At 44.0% G+C, this 21,314-nt stretch overlaps 1 protein-coding gene across 2 annotated transcripts in view; it reads right to left on the bottom strand.

Annotated features, from left to right (window-relative positions):
* The window catches only part of kdrl (kinase insert domain receptor like), a 102,556-nt gene that overhangs the window by 26,932 nt on the left and 54,310 nt on the right, over positions 1–21,314 (bottom strand). For both annotated transcript variants that reach the window (XM_084331505.1, XM_084331504.1), the window contains exons 11-22: positions 20,868–20,982; positions 16,440–16,548; positions 13,109–13,393; positions 12,250–12,396; positions 11,693–11,821; positions 9,744–9,850; positions 7,841–7,970; positions 6,603–6,707; positions 2,146–2,259; positions 1,941–2,029; positions 1,504–1,657; positions 338–435 (exon numbers count right to left, since the gene is read on the bottom strand). In XM_084331505.1, coding sequence (XP_084187631.1) covers positions 338–435; positions 1,504–1,657; positions 1,941–2,029; positions 2,146–2,259; positions 6,603–6,707; positions 7,841–7,970; positions 9,744–9,850; positions 11,693–11,821; positions 12,250–12,396; positions 13,109–13,393; positions 16,440–16,548; positions 20,868–20,982 — 1,582 coding nt within the window. The remainder of the gene's footprint in view (positions 1–337; positions 436–1,503; positions 1,658–1,940; positions 2,030–2,145; positions 2,260–6,602; positions 6,708–7,840; positions 7,971–9,743; positions 9,851–11,692; positions 11,822–12,249; positions 12,397–13,108; positions 13,394–16,439; positions 16,549–20,867; positions 20,983–21,314) is intronic.

Genomic DNA, 21,314 nt, shown 5'->3' on the forward strand with positions numbered 1-21,314 from the left:
TGGCCCTTTTACAACAATGGCTTCATAAGCTAATCAGTCCCATCCGCCTCAGCCTGGCTTATGGGTGGAGCCATGAAAGAGTTCTAGATTGACTGACGTGACTAACTGGCACACAGGGGACTGCATTCATTATAAAATAGGATGTAGACACAAAAAAAGTGAAAAAATAAACACAAACTTGGAAATCAAATCACAATAAATCCACTGCGTACTTGACGTGCAGTAATTGACCTATCTTAAGCCATGCCCTCTTTTCGTGATCCTCCCATCACAACCATTCCTTCCCTTGGAAAACCTTTAGAGGAGATAGGTCAGTTAGCGTCAGGATGGCACACACCTTGCGAGAAGCCAAGAACTCCATGCCTTTTGCAACTTGGAAACTGTAGCAAATCAAATCCTCCATCGTCAGCACTCTCTTGTACAAGTCCTCAGGCTCTGGGGGCACAGCAGCATGAAAACACAGTGAATACAACCTCTCTTCCTGAAGAATGATGCTGTTACATGGTATTTGGTATGAGGATAACAAAATGTATCTATAAAAATGCTAGAGCAGTTTTAAAAGCACCTCCCAATATCTCTGTAAGCCCCTCTTAGTCTAGATCAGGGGTTCTCAAAGTTATGATGACTGCGGGCCAATTTAGGGATCCAACATTGGATTGAGGACCGCCCAAGAAAAAAAGGAACACCAAAATAATGTAATCTGTCTCACGAGTAGGCAACTCACAAGATGCCTAGTTGCCATGCAACCAGTAGCCTAGCAAGCTTTCAACAAGCTGTCATTCCTAGGGGGTACAGTTTTAGCTCAGGGGGTACAGTTTTTAAAAGCAAAGTACTGTGTGGTGTTGTAGGTTGGTTTAAAACTGTATTGTAACCGGACCAAATATAACGCATGCATTAACACCTTAACTAATTGAGGGTCGCCGTTGGCCCGCATGCCACACTTTGAGAATGCCTGGTCTAGAGATAAATTGCGCCATCAGTGAAATCCACTCAGTCACGTACATGTATCCACCTACGCTACACTGTCTTGAAAACATCCTTTGCACACCGGAGATAAAAGACATTAAGAATCCTCCTATTATTCAGATGTTAAGTGGGACGTGTGATTGTGGGCCCAGTGTGTCTGTCGGGGGTCTGGGAGGAAGGACTCAGGAGGAGCCGCTCACCCACCTGAGTAAACAGCTAATCACACCAGAAATAACAGAGACAACACGCCCGATGGGACGGGCCGGGGCTCTAGGGCCCAGGACCAGACAAACAATCCAGGTCGAGGCAGGAAATAAACAACAGAGGCCTCGGTCAAGCTCAGTGGGGTGACAGTGGCTCCTGCCGCGGTGATTGTACTGCCGAACAGGAGGAGGAAACGTCCCATCAGAGTCAGGCAAGAAAACAATCCGGAGGGAGTCTTGGTTCCCAGTAGGAGGGGTGGGGCGGAGGTGAGAGGGGGAGGGAGGGAGGGAGGGAGGGAGAGGGGGGGGGGGGAAGACTTTGCTTGGCCCTTACCTTCCTCCTCTTCCTCCGAGTCGCAGTAGCTCTTATCTTCGACGAAGCCGGAGCTGGCGGAGCTTCCGGTACTGGCCACGCTCTCCAGGCGGCGCTTCATGAGTTCACTGAGCTCACAGCCCGACCCCGATGACACCACCTTGCCGTCCTGGTTCTGCCCAAGAGACATGTCAAGTTAAAGGAGATGGATGAGAGCAGAAAATGCTACCGCCGGCATACAAGAGGGTTTCCTGCGTCAGTGGTTCCCGACGTGGGTCCCAGGGCTAAATTCCCCAGCTAAATTTGTACTTCCTTTTTTCATATCAATCTGTGGGGCCTGGATGTGGAAAAAGGTTGAAAACCACTGTCCTGTGTGGTTGTCAAAATACTCACTGTAATGTAGCTCACTGTACTTAAGGTCTATTTACACGTGGAGGATGCTGGAGCTTGTGACTCACCCTGTAGACAAGAAAATCGGCTCTCTTGCTCCTCAAATAGTTGGACAAGTTGCCATACTTGCAGAATTCCACTATCATCATCAATGGACCTGTTGAAGTTGAAGATACTGACGTTAAAAAAATTCCTTGTGCAGAATATAATTCACTAAAATATGAACATCAAAGGGCTGTGGATTAAATATGGAAGCCTCCCGTCTGCCATCACCTCCAGGCTTGGTGCACGCTCCGAGCAGGTTGACCACGTTCAGGTGATGTCCGATGTGGATCAGGATCTTCAGCTCCGACATGAGAGCTTTCCTCTCGTTTGTTGTGGCTCCTCCTGTTACGACACAAAGCACACGAAACACATTACTGACATGATGGGAAAATACATAGTATATCATCCCGCACCCTGAGAGTAACGGGACATATTTCGGACATTTAAATTAGATTAGATTTTCCTTTAAGTTGTTTAATATTGTTTAAAGATCACTGAGACGGATATACAGTGTGTTCACATAAGTTCTGAGTACAATAGAAGAAAAAGAGGGAAAAGATGTTCACTTGCAGGCGTAGAGATTTAAGATAGCGAGATAAAACAAGAGCATCCCGTGAGAAAAATGCAATATTCTATAGGACGATCATGCGCCAAGATAACGGTGTGAAAAAAAATTAAGTCAACATGCGAAACAAATCTTTTCTCACATTAAAAATATATTCTGAAGCACAGAAGGACACACGCTTTACATTACACGTCAAAATAAACACAGAGTGCACGGACACATGGAATCAATATTCCGATAGCTGTGAACATTTTTATTTTCCCAGAATAGAACATGGAGTTTTCTTTTCAATTGAATCTGGGTTGCGAACACCAGGAGGTCATGTGGCGCCCGGAACATGCTTATTTTTCTTTCATTTGTTACAGTGCTGCTTAAAGTAATATTTGACTTAAGTACAACATTCTCACCTTTTAGCACACAGGCCCCACACAGTATATGACTCATGTAGTCATTTGCCAATATTGTCTGGTCCAGGTTTTTTTTGTTTTGTTTTCTAAGATGCGAAGCACCGCACAGTATGGACTGGCAATGTCATAACTCACTCACTCACTCACTCACTCACTCACTCACTCACTCACTCACTCACTCACTCACACACTCACTCACTCACTCACTCACTCACTCACTCACTCACTCACTCACTCACTCACTCACTCACTCACTCACTCACTCACAGTCAGCAACTCTGCCCCCTAGAGGCAGCAGCTCACATGACAATGAATGCATTGCATCTATGACACTATGAAAAAGTCAGGTGGTGAGCTGATGTATGAGGTTAACTGGTAACACTTTATAATAACACTCAGTTATAAGACCTTTATAAGGTATTTGTAGATAATTAACTAATCATGAACAAACCATTTATATACATTCGTAAATTATTATTAAATCATTTATAACTATATTTGTATAACATTTACAAATTAGTTCTACATTATTTATAACTCATTATCAACATTGTTTGTACTTGTATCCGAAAGCTGTCTACAACATTTGTAACAGGTGATGAAAAAGTAAACAAATAATTAACTGTATTAGACATTTGTTAATGATAATAGGCTTCACTTCAGATTAGGGCACACAATAGCATCTGCAAATGATTTATAGATGTTTTATGAATGTCTTAACAAATCATTTGTTAAACATGAAAAGACAAGTCTGGTAATTGCTTCATGTGTATTCATAAAAGTCCACAAATAAACAAACTATTAGACATTTGTTAATGATGAATAGGCTTCACTTTAGATTAGGGCACACAATAGCATCTGCAAATGATTTATAGATCTTTTATGAATGTCTTAATATCATTTGTTGAACATGAACAAATAAATGGAGGTACAGTAGTAGTTTTTTCATATCCATTTTTCAAAGCATCTACAAATGTGTTATTATTACACATTAAACAACATTATTTAATGATGAACAAATCAAGTACAAACAATATTGATAATGAGTTATAAATAATGTAGAACTAATTTGTAAATGTTATACAAATATAGTTATAAATGATTTAATAATAATTTATGAATGTATATAAATGATTTGTTCATGATTAGTTCATTATCTACAAATACCTTATAAAGGTCTTATAACTGAGTGTTATTATAAAGTGTTACCGGTTAACCTTTATGAATTCACATCATATCATTGATGTTAAAGAGTGACAATGTTCTAACTCACTCATCCTTCAAGGTGAGCGTCCCCAAAGATGAATGGTGAAATATAACAATCTTTTAATTGTGTTTTCTTTAAAGCAGTAAACTAATGAATTTAATCCTTGTACTGAAGAACCACATAAGTCAGTTTTTAAATGGACAGCCCATGTATTTGCAGTTGTGACGTTAATCTAAATCAAGTGTGTGAATGTAATATAAGAAACTACTCAACCAATCAAGTATTTAACTATGAGTGAACACAACACTCTAACTTACCATCTTTAGATTATACATTTTGAAAACATTGTTCCTCTGAAAACTTAAAACGGACTTACATTATATGGTTCTTCGTCTGAGGTGCTACATTTTCAAGGGAATTTCTTCACTAGTAACAGTTACAGTTAGACTGGCGTCGAATCAGTCAAAGACTGTCAGACCTAAACCGAATCAGTCAAGGACTGTCAGACCTAAACCGAATCAGTCAAAGACTGTCAGACCTAAACCGAATCAGTCAAAGACTGTCAGACCCAAACCGAATCAGTCAAAGACTGTCAGACCTAAACCGAATCAGTCAAAGACTGTCAGACCTAAACCGAATCAGTCAAAGACTGTCAGACCTAAACCGAATCAGTCAAAGACTGTCAGACCCAAACCGAATCAGTCAAAGACTGTCAGACCCAAACCGAATCAGTCAAAGACTGTGAGACCCAAACCGAATCAGTCAAAGACTGTCAGACCCAAACTGTGGTCAATTTAGGGAAGTCCTCTGCTTTCCATTATGCGTGAGCAGACGGCTAACGGCGGCCAGGCAGCATGTTTTTCTATGATTAATGCTGAGGGATGATTAATGCTGAGGGATGATTAATGATGTGACACATGGATCATGACCCATGTGCTTGTTTATCATCCACACTGAGATACATCATCTGTGTATCACCAGCCTTTCATGGTCTGTTAGGTCTTCTCAGTGTGCTTCTCCAGTAATGTAGAAAGTGAAGTTAGTTTGAGCCCGTAGCGAATCACTAAGCCCCACTTGAGCTAGACATCGCACGCTTCTGGAATCTTTTCAACTGCAACCAGCAGCTCTATATAGGTCACTCTGCCAGTTGGTCGTTTGATACACAAATATTTCCCCACCCTCTAGCGGCCACAGGTTTCTCCCTAGGAGGCTGACATTTGGCATTGGGAGGTCAAGTGTTTGTGTGTGTGCGTGTTCAAGCCAATTGGCTAAAAGGGGACGTGGCAAATTCTTGTTTTTCCCCAAACTCCCCTGTTTCCATTTAAAAAACATTTTTAATCTTTTTCCCCCTCCTTTTTCCTGTTTCTTTCTCCCATCCCAATGTTAGTCGTTATGCCAATTCCCAATCCCCTTCCTGGTCGCTGCGCACCTACCCCCTACGGTCGGTCTGGGAGAGTGGAGGCTATCACATGCTTCCTCCGACACATGTGTAGCCAATCAACCGCTTCTTTTCACCTGGCAGCGCGGACTCTCACTGAGAGGGTGTAACGTGTGGAAGGATCACACTACCCCCCTTAGATCCTTTCCTCGCTGAGCAGGCGCCCGACCGAACTGTAGGAGTCGCTGTTTACAACGACCAGGACCCACCCACCAGCTTTCCCACCCCTAACACTGCCAATTGTGTTAGTATGAACGACCAGCCAAGCTGGTAGCAATGCCGAGAGCTGGGCTCGAACCCAGCATCTCCTGCACTAGTGGCGAGCGCCTTGCCCACTGCACCACTTAGCCGCCCCCCTGTTTCCATTTTAATATAATCTGCTGTTTTGCCAGATTTGGGATGATTTCCGAATGTGACTCAAAAATCATGGATGCAGGTGATCACCAAAATATGGAACAAATTAATACATTTGTTTCTGCTCAATTCATGAGTACATCTTACACTTTTGAACCTTGCATCACTTGAAGATCACAGACACTGCAGAGAGCCAGGCTTTTCATATCTGCATAATCTAATGTCATCTGGGGACATGGAGGTCTTAGCCTTTACCTCAAAACACACTGTGTTAGGAACAGTACTGCGCACTTTGAACCAATACCCCACGCACACTTTAATTACAGGCACATGTGCTACTATATTATGCATGAGAAATAAATTCCTCTACTGGCATAAATTACAGAAAACATCTGTTATCCTGAAATAATATATACTGTGTTTCATTTTGGAGAGGTGAACCCCAAAATGAACCAAATGCATCAGGGGAGAGAACAACCATATGTGAAGACCTCTGTCAACATAACTGACCTCCCTCAAACCCCACCCTCTATTCGTGATCCTCCAATCACAGCTGTCACTTTCCTCGGGACAAACAGTTGTGATTGGAGGATCAAGAAAAGAGGGCAGGGTTTGAGATCAATTGCTGATACCTTTCAAATAAAGCATGTTTAGAAATACGTGTGCGTGTTTACAGCCTTTCTGATTATCATGATGACGATGTTGACACTGTACCTTTCAGCATTTTGACCGCGACAGTCTTGCAGGTAGAGAGCTTGTCGATCCCAAAAGCAGAGGCCTCCACCACCTTTCCAAAGGCTCCGTGGCCCAGAGTCTTGCCTGGAAGAGGAAGAGGGCGTTCGGTGAGTTCATGGGCCCACATGAGAGCCCTCTGCTTGGGAGGGTTGTAAATCAGACTGATGCCCCTGTCAGTGGGGCTATGGGTCTGTAATTAAAACAACCTGCTGGAGTTCGGACCACTGGGCCAGTTCTCTAGGGAATTTACGGTGCCTTAAAAGATGGGCCGACAGCGGCGGGTTGTTGATGAGTAATAGCCCTCCACGCCGGCTTCAGAGGAAGGTGACACCTCCACCACATAACATCCTGTGGCAGTGACAGTGTATTTCACCTCTGGGGCCAGGTCCCACAGTTTCAGAAGAGCCTGCGTTATGTGGGTGCAACCTCAGTGACAGTGTATCCCACCTCTGGGGCCAGGTCCCATAGTTTCAGAAGAGCCTGCGTTATGTGGGTGCAACCTCAGTGACAGTATATCCCACCTCTGGGGCCAGGTCCCATAGTTTCAGAAGAGCCTGCGTTATGTGGGTGCAACCTCATTAAAATGACATGAACCTATTCAAGTACAGGAGGGATTCCCCAACTTTCCACGTCAGGACCCCACTATGAGTGACGCTACACTGCTTTTGCGATACAGACTGGCCTTCCTCGTATCCACATCGATTTCCAGATTTTACAATGCAATCAGGGAATGCGTCCTAACTCCTTATAGCAGAAATACTTCCTTGGCGGAAAATAGGTTTTTGCCACTCTTCTGACTGGATTACTTTTGTTACGCTGATTGGCTGAAGGAGTTTGTTTGTCATGACAAGTACTCCCACCCACTCAAATGGGTCTAGGCGGCTACAAGTCCAGGCTCAGTTTGCAGTAGCGAACGAGGACATTGCTATAGGGACCCAACGAGAATCAACCTTGAGATATGTTCCTTGGGTTAATTTAATTTGAGCTCAGGAGTACAAAATCTTTAGTGAAAATGACATAGCATTACCTGTGTATTCTGTTCACATGATAGGTTGCTCAGGCAACATTCAGCGTTCCTCTTTCCCTCATTATAGCTTGAAAACCACTGATATACAGCAAACGAAATACTGTTGGCGCCCTATCATTGCATGTTTTTGTCTTATACCATGTTAACAGAATTGACTTTTAAGACATCAGTGGGGCTATGCAATGCTCACCAAGTCTCAGGCGGTCACGGGGGAATTCCCACTTGTTGCTGTCATACTGAAGAAGCTCATTCTGCTCGTCTAGGGGGCATTCGTCTGGGTCAATGATGATGGAGGGGCCCATCTTATAGTGCGCCGGTTGCTGGAGGGTTTAGACAAATGCATGTGAATATGATGACAAACACATCTGATATTAAACAATGACTTTTGTGTAACTGTATATCTATGGTGTTACATCTATGGTGCGATTCCGAAGACTGAGCACTCAGAGGTTTTATCAAGTTATGATCTGCATGATTGAAGTGCCAGCACCTCACTGCAATCTATGGAGGTATGTTACACTTATAGGAATACTTCACCCAAAAATAGTTTGTAGTATAATAATTACTCACCCTGTTATACCTTGAGTTCATGAAGATTTCTTTTCCCTCTCAATTTTATTTCCACAGTGAACATAGAATCCAAAAAACTTGAATGAATTATGGTTAACAGGGGCCAATTTTAACAGCAAAACTATATCAAAACATCTGTTTACAAACTCTCAAACACATCATACAGTATAATCCAAGTCTCATTTATCCAGTCGTATGCTCAGCAACAAATGCATTTTCGCAAAAGACTTGCAAACAAAAACATTTCCGGTTAAACACTCATGCAGGAACGAGTAGTGTGCTCAGGAAAACTGACAGGTCAGTTCTGCCAGGCACGCTACTCGTTCCTGCACGTCAGGAAAACTGATGTGAGGTCAGCTCTGCCAGGCACGCTACTCGTTCCTGCTTGAGATGCATTTGTTTGTGAGGTACTGAGCATACAACTGGATAAAGGTGACTCAGATTATACTGCACAATGTGTTTGAGAGTTTGCAAATGGATGTTTTGATATCGCTTTTCTGTTGTTAAAATTGATCCCTGTTAAGTATGGCTACTAGGGCGGCCAGGTGGTGCAGTGGGCAAGGCACTCACCACCAATGCTGGAGACGCTGGGTTCGCGTGTTCGATCCCAGCTCTCCACATTGTTTTCAGTTTGGCTGGTCGTCCGTACTAATACAATTGGCAGTATTAGAGGGTGGGAAAGCTGATGGGTGGGTCCTGGGCGTTGTAAACAGAAAAATACTCCTACAGTTCGGTCAGGGCGCCTGCTCAGCGAAGGAAGGATCTGGAGGGAGGTAGTGTGACCTTCCACACGTTACACTCTCCCAGTGAGAATCTGAGCTGCCAGGCTGGCTGCCGGCTGGCTGCGCATGTGTCGGAGGATAGCATGTGATAGTCTCCGGCCTCCCGGACCAACAGTAGGGGGGGTGCGCAACAACCAGGAAGGGAGTTGGGAATTGGCATAACGACTAACAGTGGGATGGGAGAAAAATCGGAAAAAAGAGGAGGGGGAAAAAGATAGTAAAAAAAAAAAAGAAAAAAAAACTACTAACAGAAAAATCGTCATGAATTCAAGGCATTCACAGTTTGAGTAATTGATATACAAATTAAAAATTTTGGGTGAAGTATTCGAAGAATAGACCATGCACACACAATGTTACTAAAACATACTGTATGAAACTTGCTCTCTATGGTCTTATTTGTGTGGGCAGAGAACAAATGAATGTCCTGTTGTTGCCTGCATGTGTTCTCTGTTCAGACAGTGGGCTACACTCAAACATGAGCTCAGCACTTCTCCTTTGTCAAGCAATGTGGAAATCATAAACACAGACTATATTCATCCCCCAATTAAAGTGTACTTCACAAAGATGCGTGAGTCAGAGCTCACGCTCTACAAATTCTCTCTTAACAAGATGTCCTGAATTTCGTTGCACAGAGAAGAACCGGGGAAACACCACGCTGGACTTTTAACCGCTCTGAAGGAATGTTAATCTCCCGCCGTAACAGAAGGGAAGAGAAGATCATAAGGTCCTCGTTGTTCTTACCTTCCTCAGCTTGCGGATGAAGAGGATGAGCATGAGCCAGAGGAAGGTGGCTGCTGCTCCAGTGCACACCAGGATAATCACCTCAATGTTGGGCTTGCCTTCATCTCCTGAAAACACACCACCTCAGTTAACTAGTGGCCTAGTTCACTGATCATCTGTATTTTCCACAGCTTTCAATAAATCATGATCTGATCTTGTTATGGTACGTGGAGAGGGTTGTGCGTGGCACATGTCTGGTGAATTGGGCGCAGTGGCTCGTTACACAACACACTTGATTGTGGCTCGTTACACAACACACTTGATTGTGCGTCGGAGCTGCTGCGATTCTTTGGGTTCTGACACATCGTGTACACACTGCATGTGGAAATAGTTTTTATCATAGTTTACACCCCTGCTTTGTTTGGGCCAAGCATACCACGCTTTTTCCCTATTAATCATCAAAGATTATTTTTCTCCCATAACAGTCCAAGTCCACAAACACTGTAAGCTCATACTGCTTAAATTTGCAAAAATTCCCTGGTGGCTTTCATTATATATGTGATCCCTGACTAAAACATACAAACAGACACACAGACACACAGACACACAGATACACACACACACACACACACACACACACACACACACACACACACACACACACACACACACACACACACACACACACACACACACACACACACACACACACACACACACACACACACACACACACACACACACACACACACACACACACACACACACACACACACCTACTCAAGGACGCATGCATGCACATAGACACACAGGCTGTCCCCTTTGTGTGAATATCTTTGAGATGATGGAATGGATAATGCTGACTCTGGGGTTGGTTGGACATGTAGGGATTGAACTTCAGCTAAACAAGAATCTATTCTGGTGCCAAGACTACACAGAAAACAGTTACATGACCACCTCCCTCACAGCCACCAAAAACACACATGTGTATGCAGACATTCACATGCACACACACGCAAATATGCGCTTGAATGCATACACACATGCATGCGCATACACACGTGTGCGCATGCACGCTCACACACACACACACACACACACACACACACACACACACACACACACACACACACACACACACACACACACACACACACACACACACACACACACACACACACACACACACACACACACACACACACACACACACACACACACACACACACACACACACACACACACACACACACACACACACACACACACACACACACACACACACATAGAGCCCCTCTCTTCCAGTCCCAGTGGAAGCGGTGGTCCTCTCTGCCAGCCACAGTCATTAGTGGAGCTCTTAACACTCCACAGAGGTCAGGTCTCCTGGGCAGAGACCCACAGTTAGAGACCCCATCATAAAACCCCAGGAAGAATTCACTTGGCATTCCTGGCAGCCTCAAACCGCTCTCTCAGGGGAGAGTGTCCGTACTGCAGTCTGGCCAAAGCTATTTGTACTGGTGAGGAGAAAACACGGCCCAGAGGGGCCCTGTGGGGTTTTGATTGGTCATGCAGTAAATGGTCTGGCAGGGCTGCTTGGACTGATGTCTCTTGTGTCCCTGTGTGCTCAGTGGACTGTAATAGATTGACTGTAATCCATGGCTATATTTAGAGTTCAAACTGACCAGCAAACTGACCAGACACACACAGACACTGAGAAATTGGCAAAGTATTCTGCGAAGTCATATGGTGTTGACCGGCCGGCTAGCCAGGTACAACAGGTTAAGGTCCAGTTAAGAAGTCTGAGAGAGGGCACCCTGTTAGCACAGTGGGCTAAGGAGCATGCCACTTATTTGTGATGTTATGGGTGCGAATCCGGCTCATGACCTTTGTGTTATGCCATCCCCCCCCCCCCCCCCCCCCCCCCCCCCCCCTCCAACTTCCCTGTCACCCTCCACTATGTACTGACTTACCAACCACTTTGACGACAGCACTGGTTGTCACGGTTCCCTCTGCATTGCTGGCCATGCACTCGTACAAACCCTCGTCGTCTTTCTTCACCCTCTCAATTGTCAGAACACCATCTTCTCCCAGCGTAATACCTGCAGCACATGAACTCTCTGATATACATGTATTCTGTGCTACATCGGGAGATAAAAAAAATAAAACACAACCTACCGTCTCTTTTGTATGTCTCAAAACTAGACGGTTTCAGTGGAATGTTCGGTGTGTTGCTGGGCAACAGCTACGACTACAGCTGGCAACCCGGTTTGCATTTGTTCATATCAAAGTATGTAATATTATACAGATTAGCTAAATAACACTGCTTTTCTATATATGATATATGTAGTATTATGATACATGTAGTAATGATGCATTTAGTACTGTGATATATGGTACTATGGTACACGTAGTACTGTGATATACTATGTAGTACTATGGTAGATGTATTACTGTGATATATGTAATACTATGGTACACGTAGTACTGTGATATATGTAATACTATGGTTGATGTATTATGTGCTCACCTGGGCCCTCCTCCACAGGGATCTCATCTTTGTACCAGGTGATGAACGGGCGGGGCACCCCCAGGGCAAAGCAGGCCAGGGTTAGGGTGCTACTGCTGTTCACGTCCTGATTGGTCAGGTTCTGACTGAGCCAGGGCCGTTTTCTCTCTGCACAGAGGAGAACCAGAAGAGAGCTGCTGTCTAGTGCTTTGTATCACTGAACCATCTTTATTTTAGTCATATTTTATTTTATTTTATTCTTATTCTATGCTAATTGTATTGTATTTATATTATTGGAAGCTGCTATGGTCGAGGGACCACAACTAATTGAATTTCACTCTTTCTTTGCTGTAAGGTATTGAAATACGTGACAATAAAGGAATCTGAATCTGAACCAAACTATGACAGGTTCAACGTTTCGTCCAAGAGAGCCTTCCTGGGTGAAATGCTGTGATAGTTTGTTCTAGTTATCAGATAGATTGCATTCGCACACCTAGTATTTTTTGCAGGTACATTGGAGAAGGCTTAATTAATTAGTAGAATAAAGAGATCACTCCTGCACACTGCCTCTCGCTTCAGATCTTCTTCATCTTAGTGGCATGAAGCGCGGGACGACAGCATACTGTGTGCGGACATTACAGTTCTTTAATCGGAAGATGCGTTTATACTCTGCTGTGTCCCACATCCACTGATTGGATCAGGATGTTTCAAAACGATGACTGTAGAGCTGAGAAGGAAGTTGATGAACATGCAGTGACTATCCCATAATACTCCCATGCTATTCTTGGAAATCGCGTTGCAATCACAAGTACAGCACTAGCCTATGGCAATTCTTGCCAATAGCAGCACTGTCAGCTCTTTGAATCCTCCTCTTACTTACCGGCCACATGAAGCACAGAGGTCTTGTGCACAAACTTGTGGTTGCGGTGGTGTGCCCGGCACTGGTAGCCTGCTGTGTGGCTCCTGGAGACGTTGCGCAGGGTGAGGTTGCGGAAGATGGAGAAGGGGTTGATCTGGAGACCAGAGACGTTGGCGGTGACCGTGTGATTCTGATGGTCGATCCACTGCAGGTCTGTGTACAGGAAGCGAGCGGCCCGGCAGGTCAGAGTGATGTCGTCTCCCTCGATGGCTCTGCGGGGCTCTATGGCCACCTGCTGAGGATGATCTAGAGACGAGGCAGAGGGGAGGAGACACAACGTAAGACATCAGCAGCATCTGTAGTTCAGGAGATGCAAAGATTACATTCACATTTGGGAGTAACTACATTTATTGAACGAATATACTGCTTGTTTAACTTTTCTAGCTGCGACCTGCAGCTCTATAGGTCACTGTCGGTTGGTTAGTTGGTAGGTCAGTTCACAAAATCCCCCTCTAGTGGCCACAGTTTTCACCCTAGGAGGCTGAGATCTTGCATGGAGGTCACGTGTATTTGTGGAAAGCTTGATCGTGGGGCAAGAACACACACACACACACATAACCATGCCTCCTTGTGTGTGTGTATGAGTGTGTGTGTGCATGTGTGTGTGTGTGTGCGCGCGTGTGTGTGCGTGCGTGCGCGTGCGTGCGCGTGCGTGCGTGTGTGTGTGTGTGTGTGTTTGTGTGTGTAAGAATGCATGCACTCATAGATGCATGCATGTACGTTTTCGCAGCTATTGCAAATCCATGCTTGTTTTATTGAGCGTTGGGAGTCCATCTATGTTGAGAGTGACACACATTCTGCTCACAGCATTTTTGTATCAGTGGGCGAGACTAACAGAGGACGTCCTATTTTGGGCTGTAGCTCTGCACACGAAGCTGCTCATCGCAAAGGCCAGGAATGTCAAATGTGCAGTTATTTCCTGTTTCATCACTGTTAATTGGAAGCACGTTGCCGGTGGACGGCAGCGCTGATGGCGCTCTCGCAGTCGTCCAATAGGAGTCAAGCTGAGGCCGGGCCCCAGGGGGACCAGCCTGTGCTTGTTTGTTCTGAACGCTGGAAAGCATTCTGTGTTCCGTAAGAGAAGACAGCTGTTATTACAATTCTGTCCTCTTTTTCAGACGCATTCCATCGTTCACAGTCATCCCCACCTCTGGAATGGTGCAGGACTTCCTCTTGGGAATTCTTCTGTTCTACAAGTCGGAATCTTGGCATTCGCCATCATGTCCCTGATGACAGGGTCACCTGATCCCATCCTTCTCATACTCCAATCTATTATCATTAGCTTTTTTTTTGGTGCAATGTACTAACAATGCATCCTATTACATAAGTGCCTCAATTTCTATTCACTTTAGGAACATTTTGAAATGCTCAAATGCCTATAGAATGTCATTCATGTGGCAGCAGGCTAATAGTTTCGGTTTCAATTTCAGTTTTCAAGTTTGTGTCTGTGTTTCTTTTGTTTCTTGGAAAATAGAAACGACCTGCCGGCACCAGAGTTACTGTAAGCACATTTGTTCAGAGCTGTTTTTCAATGCGTGCCATTAAGACTCTACCATATGGTTCAGGACATGTTTGCCTCTCTTCCATCCTGAAGCAGCTCAGCTACGGTGGAAGATGGTTTCAATTAATGCCCCCCTCCGGTCTCTTTATTGCACAATACAATCTGCACATTCTTGCTCTGCTATTGCGATTCATTACGGTACATATGTGTAGGTCATTTGAGAGAATCGAATGCGTTAGTATATAGAACAACAGTATGACTAGTAAAAATAAAAACCTCCAGAGCATTTCCCCTTGGAATTCCAACAGTGCTGGTTAACATTTAAATGTTGATGTTTCAGCTGTGTTGTTCTCGCAGGCTACCTTGATTTTAGATTTTAGATTTGAATGATTTTATGTCTCCATAAAGTGTGTATTTGTCAGCGTGTAACTGCTCTTTTTTCCCTTAAGTTTTTATTTTGATCTTAGAGTTTGTACTTTGTTACTTGTAGGGGATACTTTTTTTATGTATTTCAAGAAATCCTGCCAAGCCAAATTTGCGTAGCTACTGCACCAGCAGATTGCACCAATATTTGCAAATGTCCATAGGCCTACTGCAAATCTATAATACATTATTTTCAAGCACATATTTGCCAACATTTTCTTTTTCCTTTGTATTTTTGTCAGATCATTTTTGCAGTGTACTCTCTCCTGATTGGAGAATTGGGAAAAGGACACCAGAACATATATTTTCTGTTTACTGCAGAGAGGAGGGACTGGGAGACCCATGTTATGTTACTGTTACATGTTATGTTACATGTATGTTACTGACCAAACACTCTATATCAGTGATGACTATTAGAAAAAAAACAAAAACACTTACAGCACCTTTAATGAGGCCACTGTAAAAAGCACTTATACTTGAGAGAAAACGGCTTGGCTTTAGGTACACTGTGGAGTAGGTTTCATTTCAGGGCTTGTACAGACTGAAGAGTGGCCCCATTACTTTATATTACTTTGTGGCTAGCTAGCCGAGGGGTATCCAGTATGAAGAACAGCATGGATTGTGTTGAGAAAGGACTCCACCGATCGGCATCATTGGTAAACAGGAAATAGGGCCTGGGGTCCAAAATTCTGAACTTGCACTTTTTTTTTGATACACTTTTTTTTTCTCCTATTTTTTTTCTATTTTTCTCCCATCCCAATTCCACTGTGCAAATTCTTCCCTCCCCTGTCTTGAACGTTGCTAGCATATGCCCCCCACTGGCCGGTTATATGGAGGATAGAAGCCTTGCATCACGTGTCCCCTCCGATACACGAGGAGGCAGCCTGTCACATCTTTTCACCTGCCAGCGCGGACTCTCATTGGTGAGGTGTAACGTGTGGGAGGCTCACACTACCCCCGCCATTTCCTGTCTCTGCTGTGCAGGCGTCCCCCAACCGACCTGTAGGAGTCGCTGTCCACAACGTCCAGATTACCACCCATCGACTTCCACCCGCTAACTCTGCCAATTGAGTTAGTATGACGGCTGGCCAAAGCTGGAGGCAACGCCGACAGCCGGAGTCGCTGAACTTGCACTTTAATGTTACGTTATGCTAATCACTATAGACTTCCACCATTAGTTTGGGGTCATTGGACACAGATGATTGATATGTAATACATTTGACTTGATTAAAGAGATCAAACATCCTTCCATGTGCCTGATATCGACCCGTTATCTGATATAGGTATTGCATTGGTGCATCCCTACTTAACCGTCTAGAAAGGTGCAATATAATTAAAGGTTCACTCTTACTCTGGCGAGCCACTTACCGTCCACAAAGAAGGAGGACCTCAGTGTTCTGGAGCCCAGCTCATTCTGGGCCATACAGATGTAGAACCCCGACACGTTTGCTGGTCCTACCATCAGGGTACTCACAGTCTATATAGGGATAAATAAATGGTTTGTCATTAGTTACATACCAAGCAGAATACAGTATGTAGTTTACTAGATAAGCTAAATAAAAAGGCATCCTAACACAATACAGCTGTCCATGGTGATTTAGTAATTTAGCGTGATATGATACATCCTGGGAATTGCAATCAGCGTGCATGTGCTCTTAACAGGTGGGTCAGGGCATCTGACCTACGCCTGGCTTTTTTTTTTATACTCTCCAGTGCTGAGCATTAATGGAAGGACACATCTGGGGCTTTGAGACCCACTGCGTCTCCTTGAGACTGGCTCCACAGACGCAGAGCCTGGCTTCCATGTAATTTCCTGAAGAGCGTTTACGATGCCACACTCTATTCTATCCCTGTTGAAGTGGAACCCATTTTAATGGCCTGAGTAGACATAATAATATGTCAAATTTGGGCAAGGGCCAGATCGCGTGGGGCTCTGTTTTGTGTTGAGAGTGACATCTGTTTTCAGGGCAGCCAGCCACATCAAAGGTAGTGGATGCTGTGGGTGTATTGTCTGAGTGTACGTTGGGTTCCTGGTTTTCTCAGGGCTGTTGTGCTCTGACCCTCACAGACACTCACACACAGCTTCAGCCATGAAACTGTTTCACATCTTCAGTGTCCCAGCACGCACAGTGGGCACCGTACAAACATGTTTTGATGGGGAAAGTGAAGGCAGCAAAAGTTATATGAAGCTGTCCACTCGATGTTTTCATGACGTTTGTCAAAGTGCTGATGGAGTGGACACGCGGTGTTACGTTACGGCCATTACACACCGCGATGTAACCTGAGCCTGGAAACAGCCATTTCAACAAGTGTGCACAGTCCCTAAGTAATGACCTGACCAGGAGCACTGTGACCTCTGTGCCCGTACCCCTCCCCTGTATTTGACTGCTATTGTGACCCGGGCCGGTCCCCCTCTCCACCGAGCGTACTAGGGAGCCCCACGGAGGCCCTGGCCCGACCACTTTCTTGTTCACGGGCCGAGGCAATTTATGTGGGGTGACAAAGAGGAATTCACTCTAAACAAATCCCTCTCTTTTAAACCGGGGCTTGTTATCACTGACCCTTAGTCCTCACCCTCATAAAGCACCAACGTTTTGGCCACAAGTGCTTGTAAATAAGGAGTGCCTCCTATTTATGTCAATCACAGATCGCAGCTGATGCCCTGTGACTATGGCCAGTGTTCACGTTACAAGGTGAATTTCATCAACCGCACTAAATCAGGAGGGGAGAAACACTTATAAATCAGCACAATAGTGAAGCAGAAGGAACGTAGCCTAATAACAGTCAGATTTACAGTACCAGACCGGCATGTGTGTTTGGGTAATGGTTATTCCTTTACCCACTGGTTTCCTATTGCAGTTTAAATGCTTATATGTCAGTGGATTAAAGCCCCCAGTTTGACCCAGCGTGTTCAAACGGCTTTCTTTCACCTAATCCTATAGATAGACTTTTGGGCTGAGGCCTGCTCTTAATTAGGTTCAGGGTGAGTGCTTTTAGTAACAGGCTCCCTCAGGACATGTGCTGTTATGTCTACAGTCCAACCATTGTGCAGTGTGTTTTCAGATCGTATGGCAAGGTGTGACTGAAGTCTAAGAAGATGTGATTGGCCGCAGATTTAGTTCCAAAAGATCGACTTGAGAGAAAGCAACACTCCTTGGCGCGAGGTGATTCAGAATGTCTGTGACAAAGCACAGGTGCACTTCTCCAACAGAATGCCTCAATTTCCTTTAATTTATTACGCTCGCTCTCTAAAAACCATGCCTGTCAATTATATTCCAATTGAGTTATAGTGAGATAACGCAGACATCATCTCTGACAAGGGCCACATTTCCAATGGTTTTTCCATGTGTATGACAGGTCTTCTTTACAGGTCAGCGGCGCAGGGGGAAACCCTGTAAAGAGCTCAGCTGTAGGAGCATGCATGGCTTGGTCCCGTGTCTGCTATTGTGGTGTGGTGTTTATGAGGACTGCTCAACACTCAGCGTTCCGACAGATAAAAAGATTCACTGGTGTTTTCTTGACACGGCATAGACCGATGCTGCAGCTGCCTCATTTACAGGACTAGCCTGCTACAGAATGCTTCAGTAGGGGAACGGCAATGAAACTGTGTCTGTCAGCCACACGGCAGGCGTGTCAGGAGAGGAGGCCTGGATACTGGTACAACTCTCACTCTCTATAGGTCTATTCATTAATAGAACAGCTCTCACTCTCTATAGGTCTATTCATTAACCCATTCAGTGCCGACCACGAGATTAGTCGGGTTAACTCGCCATGCGTTGAGTGCCAAAACCTGAGAAAACTCGGGTTTTAATCGGTATTTCTTTTATTAGCAATATTCATTCATTTTTCATCCATCCAGCCTGACGTTATCATTGGGAATGGGTCTGAGCTCGAAAAGGGCAAATACAGCCGCCTATCGTCTCCCGGATGGTATTGCACATCATTGGATTGGATTGGATGGGACTGTGCAGCAGAGAAAAACTCCGGTCCGGGGTTTTCCCATCTCGGGCAAGCAGTATCTGTTACCACATTCACTGGGGAGGCTCGGAGCAGCTTTCGATTATGTGTTTTGGTGCTATAATGTTGGATCAATAAACGCGATCAATATTTGGAATGGCGATCAGGAATTGGATTAATCTTTTTGCAGAACATCTGATCTGAGTTAAGGACTCTATGTTACCAGTCTTGGGTTAATCAGATGTTCCTATCACTGCCATCGCAGCGTGTGTGTGTGTGTGTGTGTGTGTGTGTGTGTGTGTGTGTGTGTGTGTGTGTGTGTGTGTGTGTGTGTGTGTGTGTGTGTGTGTGTGTGCGTAATGTTAGCCGTATCCACGGCATGGATAATCGATTTTTCAGCCCGCTTCTCTAGCGTGCATAAGTACACATATACTATCGATAATCTAGCGTTTATTTGAAAACGATTCATAAATCAGCCGAAAAATGACAACGTGTTTTGTGTATTCCAGTAAAGGGATATTATCGCGGATTTCTCTGGAATTCTCCAAAATCTCCAAAATTATACTCGTATTCAAAACGGTATAAAACGGAAATGTACCAATGAAAAAACAATCTGTTTTTCTCACCTAAACTATATCTTAAATTATGGCTATGGGTCTAAAACACCCCTCGCTTATCAATGACTTGCTTGACTGCAAGCAAGTCATTGATAAGCGAGGGGTGTTTTAGACCCATAGCCATAATTTAAGATATAGTTTAGGCGTTTGCAAATTTCCCCGACCTCCCATTGACTTCCTTACTGGCACGCTAGCCCTAATATGGTCAAAGGGGCGTGGCTCTGAATGAGTTAATAGAACACCTCTCACAGTCTCTATAGGTCTATTCAATAATAGAACAGCTCTCACTCTCTATAGGTCTATTCATTAATAGAACAGCTCTCACTCTCTATAGGTCTATTCAATAATAGAACAGTTCTCACTCTGTATAAGTCTATTCATTAATAGAACAGCTCTCACTCTATAGTTCTATTTATTAATAGAACAGCTCTCACTCTGTATACGTCGATTCATTAATAGAGCAGCTCTCACTCTCTATAGGGGTGTATATTCATTAATATCACAGCTCTCACTCTCTATAGGGGTGTATATTCATTAATAGTCAAATATTTCAGAAATGATTGTCTATTCAATATTCTATACCATTGAGGTGCATGTGAATGTTAACATACAAAAGAAACAGATACATTTTGTCCCTGTTATTGTTTTATAATGGACAAATACTAGTCAGCATAGATGACTGTAAAGAAGTACTCAGACCTATTGGCTGATCCACTTAATGATGTACTCAGTACTTCTATTGCTTCTGAAGCGATGAAACCAAAATGTCTGTAGGAGACAGTTGACCATAGTTTGAAAATAGTCAAACAAATTATGTATAGCAATGAAAAGTAACCACTAGTTCCTAGGAAATACTAAGGGACATTTAATTGGTTCTGGTCACAGTTACACAAGTCTAAACTGATGCAGACAAAATAAATCATTATAAGTAGGGTAATGGTACTGTATTACTGCCAAAGGAAGGAGAATGGACTGAATGTATTGGTTTCAGATGTTTTGAGATTTGAGAACTCAAGGGGTCATATTTTTGTGATCCTGTTTTTTAATAGATTTAACTGTTGAGTTGGACAATGCTACTTGTTATCCAAGCCTCCGCATAAAGAAAGTAGGCTAAACATGCATCTCACAGATTGACGGCTGCATGGGGACGGAATGTATGAGATCATCGAACTACATACAGACTACATACAAACTACATATAGATGACATACAGACTACATACCTTATTCTTCCCTTTGACCAGTTCAGTCTTGTTGTTTATGCTCACAATCACGTTGTGGGAATAATTTCCCTTGTTGTCAATCTCGACCGGTATTGGCTCAGTGTAAAGAATGCACCTGCAAGACAGAGTTAATCCCAGTTAAGAGTTATCTGTCTTTTTATCTCTGCTGAAAAGACAGTATTCACAGGGTTTGTGTATTTTTTTTAGACCTTTAACAATAGAGCACAGTAAACCAAGTCATGGTCATTGTATTAATGAACCTCTTTAATACCTTTCATTCTGTAACAAATACAATGGACTGGCGATATGATCGTGTATCATTCACTACTGGTGGCTCTAATCTAGGGGTTGGGGCTAGTCATCAGCAGAGTCTAGTGGTGTGGGACAGACTGTCTGGGTGGTTAGAGCATGAACAAGTCTTGGTTTGACTCTCGACTCCCTCCCTCG

Source organism: Notolepis coatsorum (genome assembly GCF_963971535.1).
Source record: "Notolepis coatsorum genome assembly, chromosome: 16".
NCBI classification, from domain to species: Eukaryota; Metazoa; Chordata; class Actinopteri; order Aulopiformes; family Paralepididae; genus Notolepis; species Notolepis coatsorum.